The sequence below is a fragment of the Lingula anatina genome, unplaced genomic scaffold, assembly GCF_051362555.1.
Source record: "Lingula anatina isolate TDL-2025a unplaced genomic scaffold, LinAna3.0 unanchor82, whole genome shotgun sequence".
Taxonomy (NCBI): domain Eukaryota; kingdom Metazoa; phylum Brachiopoda; class Lingulata; order Lingulida; family Lingulidae; genus Lingula; species Lingula anatina.
In genome coordinates, this window is record NW_028257603.1 from 839,625 (window position 1) to 852,562 (window position 12,938).

The 12,938-nt window shown below is 36.9% G+C and overlaps 2 protein-coding genes across 2 annotated transcripts; both read right to left on the reverse strand.

Moving 5' to 3' along the window:
* Positions 1-941: 941 nt before the first annotated feature.
* Positions 942-4,743, reverse strand: LOC106170086 (toll-like receptor 4). Its single transcript, XM_086998462.1, has 2 exons — positions 2,392-4,743; positions 942-1,776 (listed from the first exon to the last, which is right to left on the reverse strand). The coding sequence occupies exons 1-2, from the start codon at positions 4,575-4,577 to the stop codon at positions 1,254-1,256; spliced, it is 2,709 nt and encodes a 902-aa protein (XP_086854588.1). The 5' UTR covers positions 4,578-4,743; the 3' UTR covers positions 942-1,253.
* A 4,916-nt stretch (positions 4,744-9,659) lies between these two features.
* On the reverse strand, positions 9,660-12,822 carry LOC106170654 (toll-like receptor 4; the record flags this gene model as incomplete). The annotated part of the gene is made up of 2 exons (XM_086998558.1): positions 9,660-10,644; positions 12,344-12,822. Coding segments are annotated over 2 exons (1,002 nt in total), but the record flags the coding sequence as incomplete, so codon positions are not given.
* Between the last annotated feature and the right edge of the window lie 116 nt (positions 12,823-12,938).

Sequence of the window (12,938 nt, forward strand, 5' to 3'; positions counted from 1 at the left end):
GGAAGACCATCAAAATGGAGGATGGATCAAAATAGATACTTTGGAATACTGTCAGAGAATATCTCTGGTTCCGCTCATGTTATTGACCATTTTACCTGTTGTGCAAGATTATAAAATTCAGTGTTGACTGATAGTGCTATTATAAGCATTATTTATTATTGCATCAAAATTAACAAAATGACCTTTTTTGCATCTTTATTTTCTGTTTTTTGTCTGTACATTTGACAGCTTTGCTGCCTTGTTTAAATTATTTAGGTACAATCTACTCACGAGTAAATTAAGTGCAGCATTTTTGTACTCAACACTAATATTTTGTTTTGTGAAAGCCTGTACTTGTTAGTTCAATTACTCCCGCTCTACTTAATTTTTTCGCCCAATATATTTCTGCTACATACAAATAAGCAAGGAAGTAGCATCTCTCGAGAAACTTTATGTTTTTTTAAGACGATGCACGGATTGTTTTAACACTTCCTTCTCTCCTCTCCCATCTGGATGCAGGGAACGACAGTGACATGAGGTACCAGGAAGCCCCTACCCCAAAAAAGCAATTCCCAATTTGTCCTGACATCTTTAACATTTTTCTAACAACCTCGTGCACCAATACATACATGACAAAGTTTCAAGGGCAGAAATATGCTATGTAGTTTTGGCGGCTTTTTTCTTCTTTTGCTCCAAGCCTAGAATATACATGTATACGAGTATTTTATTTTAAAAAATCTTTGTTGAAGAAGTGTCTTAAACATAATAATTTCTTTCGTAAAAAAAAAAAAAAAAAAATTAAAGTGAGAAATGTTTATATCAAATCTCTCTCTCCCATTGCTGAGCCGCTTTAGGTTAATCGAGGTGCATATTGTACTAATAAAGAATACTGTATTAATACAGAACACTGGATACAAGAGTCGGCAAAGGCGAAAAGAAAGTGACGTTACAAAATATGCATCTATTTATGGCATCTACATATCAAAATTTATTTACTCAAAATAATTTATATTGTCACACAATTGTTACAAATATCCACACAGTTTTTTCGATCTGATCTACAATACGTAAGCCATAAGTGCATGTTACAAAACAGTTCAAAAACCAAAAACCTCAGCCACATAACTTCAGTCATCTCGTCTTCATCAGCTTGCTCAAGTGGTTTATTCACATCAAAAATTGCGTCGGAAAGACGATTGCAGAACAGACAGTGTCCGTCTGGGTTCTCAGTCCACTTTATATACCCTCAACAGTTTAAAATCAAATCCAATCAGCTACATGAGTTCAGTCGTGTCATCTTTCTCGGGTTGCACAAGTATATTATTCTCATCAAAGATGGCGTTGGAGAGGCGTTTCCAGAACAAACGTTGTCCATCGGGGTCCTCAGTCCACTTTATATACCCTCTAGCTCTAATGTACTTTCGCAGCGATTTCGTCATAGCATCAAATGGCACAGGTTGAAACATAACCGGGATTACTGATTGATAACCACGAGCAAGAGACATCTGAAACTCAAACTCACACCAAGGATTGAGCACGTAGCTCTCAGACAGAACAAGCACTGTTTTTCTGCTGTTTTCCACGGCCTCTACGATGGCCTCGAAAAGGGAAGCGCCACCAATGAAATTTCTTTGATCTATGATAACATCAAGTTGATCCACGTCTTCTAGATGATGCAACAGCACGTGCGTTACCCAGTAATAATCGTTGTCGTCATAGGAGGCGTACACGTGACCAGGTGGTGCAGCAATGACACCTCTCTTTCGAAAATGGCGGCGAAGAAGGAAGAAGTGGTATCTATAAAATTGGGAGAAAAACAAAAACGTGATCGGTAATCATTACAAATATTTTACTGAAATGTCGCACTAAATGACATAGAAACACTTTAATACCCATTCAAACTATTGGGATTCACTTTCCTAATGTAGTCCAACTCCAATAGCGACAATTCAGTTGGTTAGTGCTTATATCTATGTATTCTATGAAAAGAAAGTTAGTCATGGTAAAAGATAATGTAAATATTTCATTGTCGCTGAGGTGCATTCGTTTCAACAATACAAGATAGCCACGAAAGTCTTTTGGTATTATGTCGATTTTGTTCACTGATAAATCGAGGATTTCTAAGTGTGGGAGTTGTATTGGATGTAGACCACCTTTAGCAATTGATAATTAGTTTTCAAAGGATAACCTACACTGTATTTGATTTTAACTATTAGTATTAATATTCATTTTAATACTATATTTTCTAGATTCTATCACTATATTTAGTATATGTTGCAAAGAGAGCACAATGAACCCTTAGGACTATATATAATAGTTTTCCTGTGTTAAATTATTTTTATGCGCATTTTGATACATATTTAATCAATATAAAAATTGAACTTGTCTACATACACTCACAAGTTAACTCACTTGATATTCCAACGGTAAATGTAAGCTACTATAAATCCACAGGCAACAGCAAATATGACACCAAGAGATGCTACCAAGGAAAGCCACTGGTTTGATGAAATGATCGTATGTGGAGAACTGTCGCATTCCCTATCAAGTCTACTCAGGCTGCTCTCTAAGCTTGTTTTAGATCCATTCACGTAGCAAGTGGAGTCGTTGGAGAATATTGTCGTCATGTTGGAATGGATAATCAAATGGAGGAATCCTATCCCGTCGCAAACGTTGCAGTCCATGGGATTGTTGCTCATGTTCAAAGTTACATCCAAACTACTATCATTTATCTTCAAAATGTAATCCAACTGTGATATCGACAAGGCAGTTAGTTGGTTAGTGCTTATATCTATGTATTCTATGGAAAGTAAGTTTGTAATAGTAAAAGATAATGTTGATATTCGATTGTCACTGATGTCCAGCCGTTTTAAGGATACAAGATAGCCAAAAAAGTCTTTTGGTATTGTGCTGATTTTGTTCACTGATAAATCGAGGATTTCTAAATGAGGGAGTTGTAATGGATTAAGACCACCTTCAGCTATCAAAGGTCCTAAATTGTTTTCTTTCATATACAAGTATATCAGTGAGGTTAAATTATCAAAAAATGTTTTTGGAAGGAAGTTAACACCATTATAAGATAAATCCAGAAACTCTAGCCGATCTAATCCATAAAGTAAGGCACAAAAAGTTTTTAAATTCATGTCCTCTATTCTGAGATATCTGAGCTTGTTTGGAAACAAAAAAACGGACCCCTTAAAAGTATCACATGGTAAGATATTATTTCTATCTGTGGCCCACCAGCTTATAGACACGTATTCTAAATTTTCAGGCAGGTTTATTTTCAAAATTGGGAGCTCTAACCGAAAATTATGTGGGGCACTTCGAGTTGTTTGGGGGGTTGGGCTTACATACGAGTATTTAGCTGGTTCTAAAGGAAGCTTTGGACGGCCATACCAAAAAGAGTTTGATGGAATATCTTGAGGTGTCACCATTCTCCTGCCATAAACATTGTTGTCCACTCTAAAAAGTGTTAGGTTTGTATTTAACATCAGATCACGAAATGTTTTATCGAAACCAAAGTCCTGTTTTCCATTTTCCAAAGTAAATAAAAGGTTGTTGCCAGACAAATCTACATATTCTAAATGAGGCAGAAACTTAAATTTTTGAAGGTCAATCGCTTCTATTCTATTGCGCATTAATTCCAATGTCTTAAGTGATGTTTGTTTCAAACACTGAAAAGTATCAGCAAACACAATCCACTGTGGAACATTTGGTTCCCCATTTCGCCATCCGAATATGTCGTACATGTGAAGAACTTCTATTGAGGTATTGTTCAGGTCACATATAATCTTCTCGGCCTCTGTGACTGACACAAAGTTGGCATATTCTATGTCCAATACTTTCAGATGTGGAAATGAAGACAATGTGCCATATTCTACGGTGTCCAGTCCACAGCTAATGAAAGCTAATCGTTCGATAGGACAGTTTTTCAACATGGCAAAAGTGTGCTTTCTTATGTTCGTTACAGATCCAACTCCATGAAACACCACTGTTTTCAGTGAAGTAAGATTGTTGTATCCGCGACCAAATGGTGGATTTCCATCCGGTAGACTTGGAAAGGTCACCTGTTGCAATTGGTGTAAGGGAGCTAAGGTTTGGTCTAAATAGCCTTGTTGAATCTGTGCACTGCTGCTCATTCTTCCGAACATCAGAACTTCTAACAAGATTAAATCACGAAACAAGTTCGTGGGGAATGCTTCATAATCGAAGTTCATGTCCCAATGAAGTGGAGACAAATCTAAGAGTTCCAAATTCCATAAACCTGTAAAACTATCCTCGTGAAAGTGTTTTATGTTGTTCCCTCCGACATAAAGTGCTTTCAGTCCCTCCAGTTGGCTAAATGCGTGTGGTGGGATCTCAGACAGACCGGTATACCGTAGATCCAATACAGTTGTATTACGTGGCATAGGTATATCCAGGGGCAGGGCACGGATTGGACTGTAAGAGCAGTTGAGAATCCAATGTGACCAGGACGTAAAATCACAGTGACATGGCGCCGGGCATCTCTGAGCCTTGAAACCTCCACAACTAACAATGAAATTTACCAAACACCACAGATACAGAATAAAGTAACCTTTTCCTGGCATCGTGGACATTTCAGTTATCGGTATTCTGGGCTTCCTTTTTGCGAGTAAGGATTGAATGATTCACATACAAAAAAAAAATTACTATACAGCCACTCATGCAGGCACATTCTATAATTCCCAATGAAACTCTCCTTTTAAGATAGGGCCAAATTGTGTCGACGAACTTTTTATAGGCATTTATATATTTATGGGCTACATAAACATTTATCTAAGCTTACATGTCGTGATACTCTTCTGCTTTGGTTGTGAATTTGACTAGGATTTGTTTATACACGAACAGTTAATTAAATATAGTACTTTCTCCGGGTCTTTTATCCAATGTTTTTCTTCCTGGTTTTGTAGAGATTGTTGTTGACATTATTAAAAGAAAATCCAGTAGGTTTATACAGATTTATAAAAAGCGTTTAGCGTGTAGAATCAACAACGTGTTTCCATTGCACTCCTTTATGTTCACAATCACAAGTCAAGATCCCACGAGTATAGAACACTACGCCTCCCTAATATCTTGCAGAATAACATTTTTTAACATTTGCTGAAACCAGAACACATTGATCAAAATGAGGAATGTGAGAACAAAGACAAGGAAATCTTAGAACAAACAAAATCAATGACCAATGATGACAGGAGGAGAGGTAGTGCGATTGCACCCACCGCAAGTGATTTTTGATAAAAGATATGTTACGTGTAAACGTGTTCTCCACCCCTCCCCCCAAGTTCATAAGAAAGCTTTTTTTTCTATATCCTTCTTTATATTAAAATGTGTGTAATTCAAATAACGTATGCTCTCACACAACTGTAACAAATCCTCTCCGTCAACTTGGGGAACCTGTGCGTGTATTATTATTTTGTTTGCCAACAGCCGTGGGGAATTCCCTCTTCATCCACCGAACTTTATGATTGGACAGGCTTTTTTAAGGTGATACGTGAGTATATTGTCTGTTACATAAAGGCAATTTGGGAAGTTTTGAAAAGGAAGATGATTGCCTTTTGAGGCTTGCCATGTGAGGTTTAAAAATGTCAAGTTTGATCTGTGGCAACATTTTCTTTGAAATAAACACAGAAGTTAAAATTGAGGAAGTTATAAACGGAAGTAAAAATTACTGACTTCAAAAGAAATTAAAATTTATTTGGGTATTGTAAGAAAATATCACATCATTTCAAAACAGTCCACAGTGCGTCCTCTAGGGGCAGGCCAGGAGGCACCTCTGCTGAGCAAAGAGCGCAGGGTTTGCGGGGAGCTGAGGAGCGCGAGCATCTGGCTCAGCGCAAGTGGCGCGCGCCAATTGCTTACCGTGTGCGGGGTGCTTTACAAGTTCAGTTGCAAACATACGGGATGTTAATGAGTAGATTTTTCGTATCAGTAATACGCTTTGCATATCATATCTGACATTTTATCTATCTTTATTTTCAAATTTCAAAAGTTTCATATACGTAGTAGTAAAATGAAAATAAAATATATATTAGATCAAACGATATTAACTATTTTGAACATATTTTTAAATATTAATTTTTTTCAATCGTATATCTATGACGATTCTAGGACAATCCCCCCGCCCCCAGGAAAGTCCCCCCCCCCCCAAGAAATATATATTCGTATACAAATATAAAGTACTGTAAAAACTATAAAGTTTAAAACATTCCATCCCTTTTTATTAATATTTTAATGTGATAATGCGCATGCGTCTTCATCATGAAACATTATTTTATAAGAAATTCCTTTTCACTTTATATTTTTATATATTTGTATATAAATATATATTATTTATATATATTTGTATATAAATATTTATTTTCGGAGGGAATCGTCCGGGGGGAGGGGATTGTTCGGGAGTGGGGGGGGGGGGCGGGATTATATAAAAGCACTGTGCTATATGACAAGCTTTCCCTGGAAAAAAAACTTGAAGTCTTCCATCAGATCTCTTTGAGGTTTTCAGTAAACTTCTAGAGGTGTGCTTAGTCATTATCATGTTATCAGTGACAAGGCATCAGCAACAGTGGAAGGGTGACGTATTATACAAATGGACTATACACGCCTCTGTATGACTAACATCAAATTGCTTATCATGTTACACACAAACGGCACAAACTGTCGGGCGTAGATGTCTTATGCGCTTTTTTTTTATTATTTTGATTACGACCTTGAGAATCCATGCGTGTACACATTATTGTTCGCCCACAGCTGTGGGGGATTCCCTCATGTACCCCTCTTCTTTATGATTGGATAGCCTTTGTTGTCATGTACGGTAGAACGGGTTTTGATACTTCGATGAAGGTCAGGCTTATTTAACTTAGGCCCTATTTAGGTACAATTTACTTTTGAGTAAATTGCAGCATTTTTGTACTCAGCACTAATGTTTTGTCCTGTGAAAGCCTGTACTTGTTAGTTCAATTACTCCCGCTACTCAATTTTTTTTCGCCCAACATATTTCTGCTACATACAAATAAACATACTTGTTGCTTATAAATAATTTTAAAAAACGAAAGAGAAAGAAGAATCTTTCGAGAAATTTTATGTTTTTAAGACAATGCATGGATTGTTTTTAACACTTCCTTCTCTCCTCTCCCATCTGGAAGCAGGAAACGACAGTGACATGAGGTACCAGGAAGCCCCTACCCTAAAAAATTCCCAATTTGTCCTGACATCCTTCAAATTTTTCTAACAACCTCGTGCACCAATTAATACATATCTGAACAAAGTTTCAAGGGCAGAAATATGCCATGTAGTTTTGACGGCTTTTTTCTTCTTTTCTCCAAGCCTAGAATGTACATGTATACGAGTAATTTTATTTTAAAAAATCTTTCTTGAAGAAGTGTCTTTAACATAATAATTTCTTTCATAAAAGATAAAAAATTCAAGTGAGAAATGTTTATATCAAATCTCTCTTAGGCTTTATTTATACTTTAAGAGCATTGCTGAGCCGCTTTAAGTTCATCGACGTACATATTCTATTTATAAAGAATATTGTATTAATAAAGAAGACTGGATACAAGAGTCTTCAGACGCAAAAAGAAAGTGGCATCACAAAATATGCATTTATTTATGGCATCTACATATCATTATTTGTTCCCTTAAAATAAATTATATTGTCACACAATTGTTACAAATATAAGGTATAATTCAAAAGATTTTTCACACAGTTTACAACTTTTCACAATAATCTCGAAATAGGATACTGTTTAACTGGGGTCGATTGATGAATCCATTGTTTCACTTCTATCCAAAATTGCCCAACTATTTCACAGCCAATAAATATGCAGTTATTAGTTTTAAAATATGTCTTATATTATTATTTTAAATTCAAAAAGTAAGCTCTTTAATCCAGATTTCTATATATTGCCTTAACATTAACAAGTAAGTTTGTTGCCTTAAAATTCTAACACTCATTTTAGTTGTTCCCATTTTTTGTTCACCATGTGGTGTTTTATAGAGATCTTTTACAAATATATTACATATACATTTCTGCACCCTTTTCAAACTTTACGTACCCCAGTAATGTTTGAATTATGCGAACAGAAATTCATATATTTAAGAACAGAATCGGGAAAAAAACAACCCTTAATATTCAACAATGGAATATATGCAATACTCAACACAATAAAACCAAATCCAATCAGCTACATGAGTTCAGTCATGTCATCTTTCTCGGGTTGCACGAGTATATTATTATTTTGTGAATAGGTTCAGTGTGGTGGGTAGGTGGGTAGTGGTCAAGCAATTCAAAGTGACAAATAATCAATGGGATACCTGGATAATCGAGATCTGTTTGCCCCACCTTAACCTAGAGATACACCTTGATTCAAGACTTACTCAACCAAGGGGGGGGGGGGGGATAATAAAGCAATTAAAAGTAAAACAATTCATCAAAAGGTTACCTGGATGAGTGAGATCGTTCGTTTACCCCACCTTTACCTGATGATATAGTTTGATCAGATTTTTAATAAAATGTTCTATGCTTCTTTCCCTAAAATCTTCTGTACTTGTTCTCCACGAAAATAATTTGTTTAGTGAAATGAATATTATCTCTCCTCGAGTTGCATCATCACACTAAGAAATATTCAGAAAATGGATAAAAAAATTTGAACTTTCTACTCTTTACTTTATATATATATATATATATATATATATATATATATATATATATATATATATATATATATATCTTCGGGAGGAGGGAATCGTCCAGGGGGGGGGGGATTGTGCGGGAGGAAGGATTATATAAAAGCACTGTGCTATATGACAAGCTTTCATTGGAAAAAAGGTTGAAGCCTTCCATCAGATCTCTTTAAGGCTTTCAGTAATCTTCTAGAGGTGTGCTTAGTCATCATCGTGTTATCAGTGACAAGGCATCAGCAACAGTGGAAGGGGCTTCTGTATGATTGCTCAGGTACACCTTTCTTATTGGATTACCATGCGTGTATACATTATTGTTCGCCCACAGCTGTGGGGGATTCCCTCATGTACCCCTGCTCTTAATGATTGGAAAGCCTTTGTTGTCATTTACGGTAGAACGGGTTTTGATCCTTCAAGGAAGGTAAGGCTTTTTAGACTTATTTAGGTACAATCTACTCCCGAGTAAATAAAGTGCAGCATTTTTGTGCTCAACACTAATATTTTGTTTTGTGAAAGCCTGTACTTGTTAGTTCAATTACTCCCGCTCTGATTATTTTTTTTTTTCGCCAAATATATTTCTGCTACATACAAATTAGCAAGGAAGTAGCATCTCTCGAGAAATTTTATGTTTTTTAAGACGATGCACGGATTGTTTTTAATACTTCCTTCTCTCCTCTCCCATCTGGATGCAGAGAACGACAGTGACATGAGGTACCAGGGAGCCCGTACCCCAAAAAAAGCAAGTCCCAATTTGTCCTGACATCCTTAACATTTTTCTAACAACCTCGTTCACCAATGCATACATGACAAAGTTTCAAGGGCAGAAATATGCTATGTAGATTTGGCGGCTTTTTCCTTCTTTTGCTCCAAGCCTAGAATGTACATGTATACGAGTATATTTATTTTAAAAAATCTTTGTTGAAGAATGTCTTAAACATAATAATTTCTTTCATAAAAGATAAAAAAATTAAAGTAAGAAATGTTTATATCAAATCTCTCTCTCCCATTGCTGAGCCGCTTTAGGTTAATCGAGGTGCATATTGTAGTAATAAAGAATACTGTATTAATACAGAACACTGGATACAAGAGACGGCAAAGGCGAAAAGAAAGTGACGTCACAAAATATGCATCTATTCATGGCATCTACATATCAAAATTTATTTACTCAAAATAAATTATATTGTCACACAATTGTTACAAATATCCACACAGTTTTTCGATCTAATCTACAATACGTAAGCCATAAGTGCATGTTACAAAACAGTTCAAAAACCAAAAACCTCAGCCACATAACTTCAGTCATCTCGTCTTCATCAGCTTGCTCAAGTGGTTTATTCACATCAAAAATTGCGTCGGAAAGACGATTCCAGAACAGACAGAGTCCGTCTGGGTTCTCAGTCCACTTTATATTCCCTCAACAGTTTAAAATCAAATCCAATCAGCTACATGAGTTCAGTCGTGTCATCTTTCTCGGGTTGCACAAGTATATTATTCTCATGAAAAATGGCGTTGGAGAGGCGTTTCCAGAACAAACGTTGTCCATCGGGGTCCTCAGTCCACTTTATATACCCTCTAGCTCTAATGTACTTTCGCAGCGATTTCGTCATAGCATCAAATGGCACAGGTTGAAACATAACCGGGATTACTGATTGATAACCACGAGCAAGAGACATCTGAAACTCAAACTCACACCAAGGATTGAGAACGTAGCTCTCAGACAGAACAAGCACTGTTTTGCTGCTGTTTTCCACGGCCTCTACGATGGCCTCAGAAAGGGAAGCGCCACCAATGAAATTTCTTTGATCTATGATGACATCAAGTTGATCCTCGTCTTCTAGATGACGCAACAGCACGTGCGTTACCCAGTAATAATCGTTGTCGTCATAGGAGGCGTACACGTGACCAGGTGTTGCAGTAATGACACCTCTCTTTCGAAAATGGCGGCGAAGAAGGAAGAAGTGGTATCTATAAGATAGGGAGAAAAATCAAAAACTTAATCGGTAATCATTACAAATATTTTACTGCAATGTTGCACTAAATGACAGAAACACATTTTTACCCAACCAAACTACTGGGATTCACATTTCTAATGCAGTCCAACTCCAATATCGACAAGGCTATCTATGTATTCTGTGGAAAGAAAGTTTGGCATGGTAAAAGATACACTGAGAATAAAATTGGAGTCATTTGACTCTCTAGTCAGAGTCCAGCACCCCTTGACCCTCATGGAGTTAATTTGACTCCTATATAAGGGTCAAATTACCACACTACCAGAGCTTTACACTCTCTTATCAGAGTCAATCACCCCCTGGCTCTCATGGAGTCAATCTGACTCTAAAATCAGAGTCAAATTATCGGGGGCCAGTGTCTGGCTGACCCTTTTCACCGACTCTTTTCGCTCGCTGGACAGAAAGCTTCGTTTCATTACTTGTGATGGCAGTGTGCAGACGGCGTGGAGAGAACAGTTTTCAGCATCCTTTGTCAGTATAAACATTACTTTATTGGTCATAGTTGGTTCTATACATGAACAAGTGGTTTTCTGTGTGTTTCTTAATTTTTAATTTCTTAATTTTTACTGGCCCGGGCTTTCAGTTGCCACACCCTTTATGTGATATGTTGGTATACAGGTCAGCAGGTTTTGTTTCCAGGTTGTAGGTTTGACCCACCAATGCATGTCAGTGGAGAGGTATGCTCACTCATTGGTTTATTTTTTCATCTTTAGATATGAGTTAAAATATCTCCCAAAGTTTACGATTTTGAAGGAAATAGTTTGTTTACTCTCTAGTATGGTCACACGGTTTCCTAATCCAACATCCAACAAACATGTCATGCTGTTTATTACCAGATTTACGAACTGTTTGTTATTGCTACATGTAATCCACTTCTCACCGCATGGCCTAGTGGTTAGGGTGTCTGCCTCTGGAGCGGGAGGACGCCGGGTTCGAACCCGTCCGGGGACAACAGTCTGAAATGAACGATACTTGCTGTCACTCCACTTGTCGCTATTGTAGCTGTTTTTGTTCATGATGTATCAAGGAGTCAAATATTCCTTAATATGGGGTCATGGTGACTCTTTTGTAGAGATAAATCAAGGGATGAAGGGATGTGTGAATGTAGTCAATTGTGACCCTCCTGTGGGGTGTTGGGTGGCATTTCTCCTTCGGAGTCAACTTGACTCCAATTGGGAGTTATTTTAGGCACCACTGCTGGACTCCAAGTTTGGAGTCACTTGGACTCCGATTTTATTCTCAGTGTCATGTTGATATTCGATTGTCGATGAGGTCCAGCGGTTTTAAGGATACAAGATAGCCAAAAAAAAAAGTATTTTGGTATTGTGCTGATTTTGTTCACTGATAAATCGAGGATTTCCAAATGTGGGAGTTGTATTGGGTGTAGACCACCTTTAGCAATTGATAAGTAGTTTTCAAAGGATGACCTTCTCTGTATTTGATTTTAATTATTAGTATTTATACTCATTTTAATACTATATTTTCCAGATTCTTTCGCTATACTTAGTATATGTTGCAAAGAGAGCACAATGAACCCTAAGTACTATATATAATAACAGTTTTCCTGTGTTAAATTATTTTTGTGCGCATTTTTGCTACATATTTAATCAATATAAAAATTAAACTTTTCTACATACACTCACAAGTTAACTCACTTGATATTCCAACGGTAAAAGTAAGCTACTATAAGACCACAGACCGCAGCAGATATGACACCGAGAGATGCTCCCAAGGAAAGCCACAGGTTTGATGAAATGATCGTATGTGTAGAACTGTCGCATTCCCTCTCAAGTCTACTCAGGCTGCTCTCTAAGCTTGTTTTAGATCCATTCATGTAGCAAGTGGAGTCATTGGAGAATATTGTCGTCATGTTAGAATGGATAATCAAATGGAGGAATCCTATCCCGTCGCAAACGTTGCAGTCCATGGGATTGTTGCTCATGTTCAAAGTTACATCCAAACTACTGGCATTCATCTTCATAATGTAGTCTAACTGCGATATTGCCAAGGCGGTTAGTTGATTAGTGCTTATATCTATGTATTCTATGGAAAGTAAGTTTGGCATGGTAAAAGATAATGTTGATATTCGATTGTCGCTGAGGTCCAGCCGTTTTAAGGATACAAGATAGCCAAAAATATAATTTATTGGTCACAATAAAGGGATTTATGTGTGATGAGGGTATTAATGTGATGTAAGATGCCCAGGGAAACTCCCAGAGACTAAGATAAGCTCCAGATGTTTCTTCCCTA

Bases quoted from the DNA above. Each gene is read 5' to 3' on its own strand.
- LOC106170086 (XM_086998462.1), bottom strand. From the start codon at position 4,577: ATGTCCACGATGCCAGGAAAAGGTTACTTTATTCTGTATCTGTGGTGT. The intron at 1,777-2,391 runs GTGAGTTAACTT...CCAATTTTATAG, and splicing joins ATTTACCGTTGGAATATCAA to ATACCACTTCTTCCTTCTTC.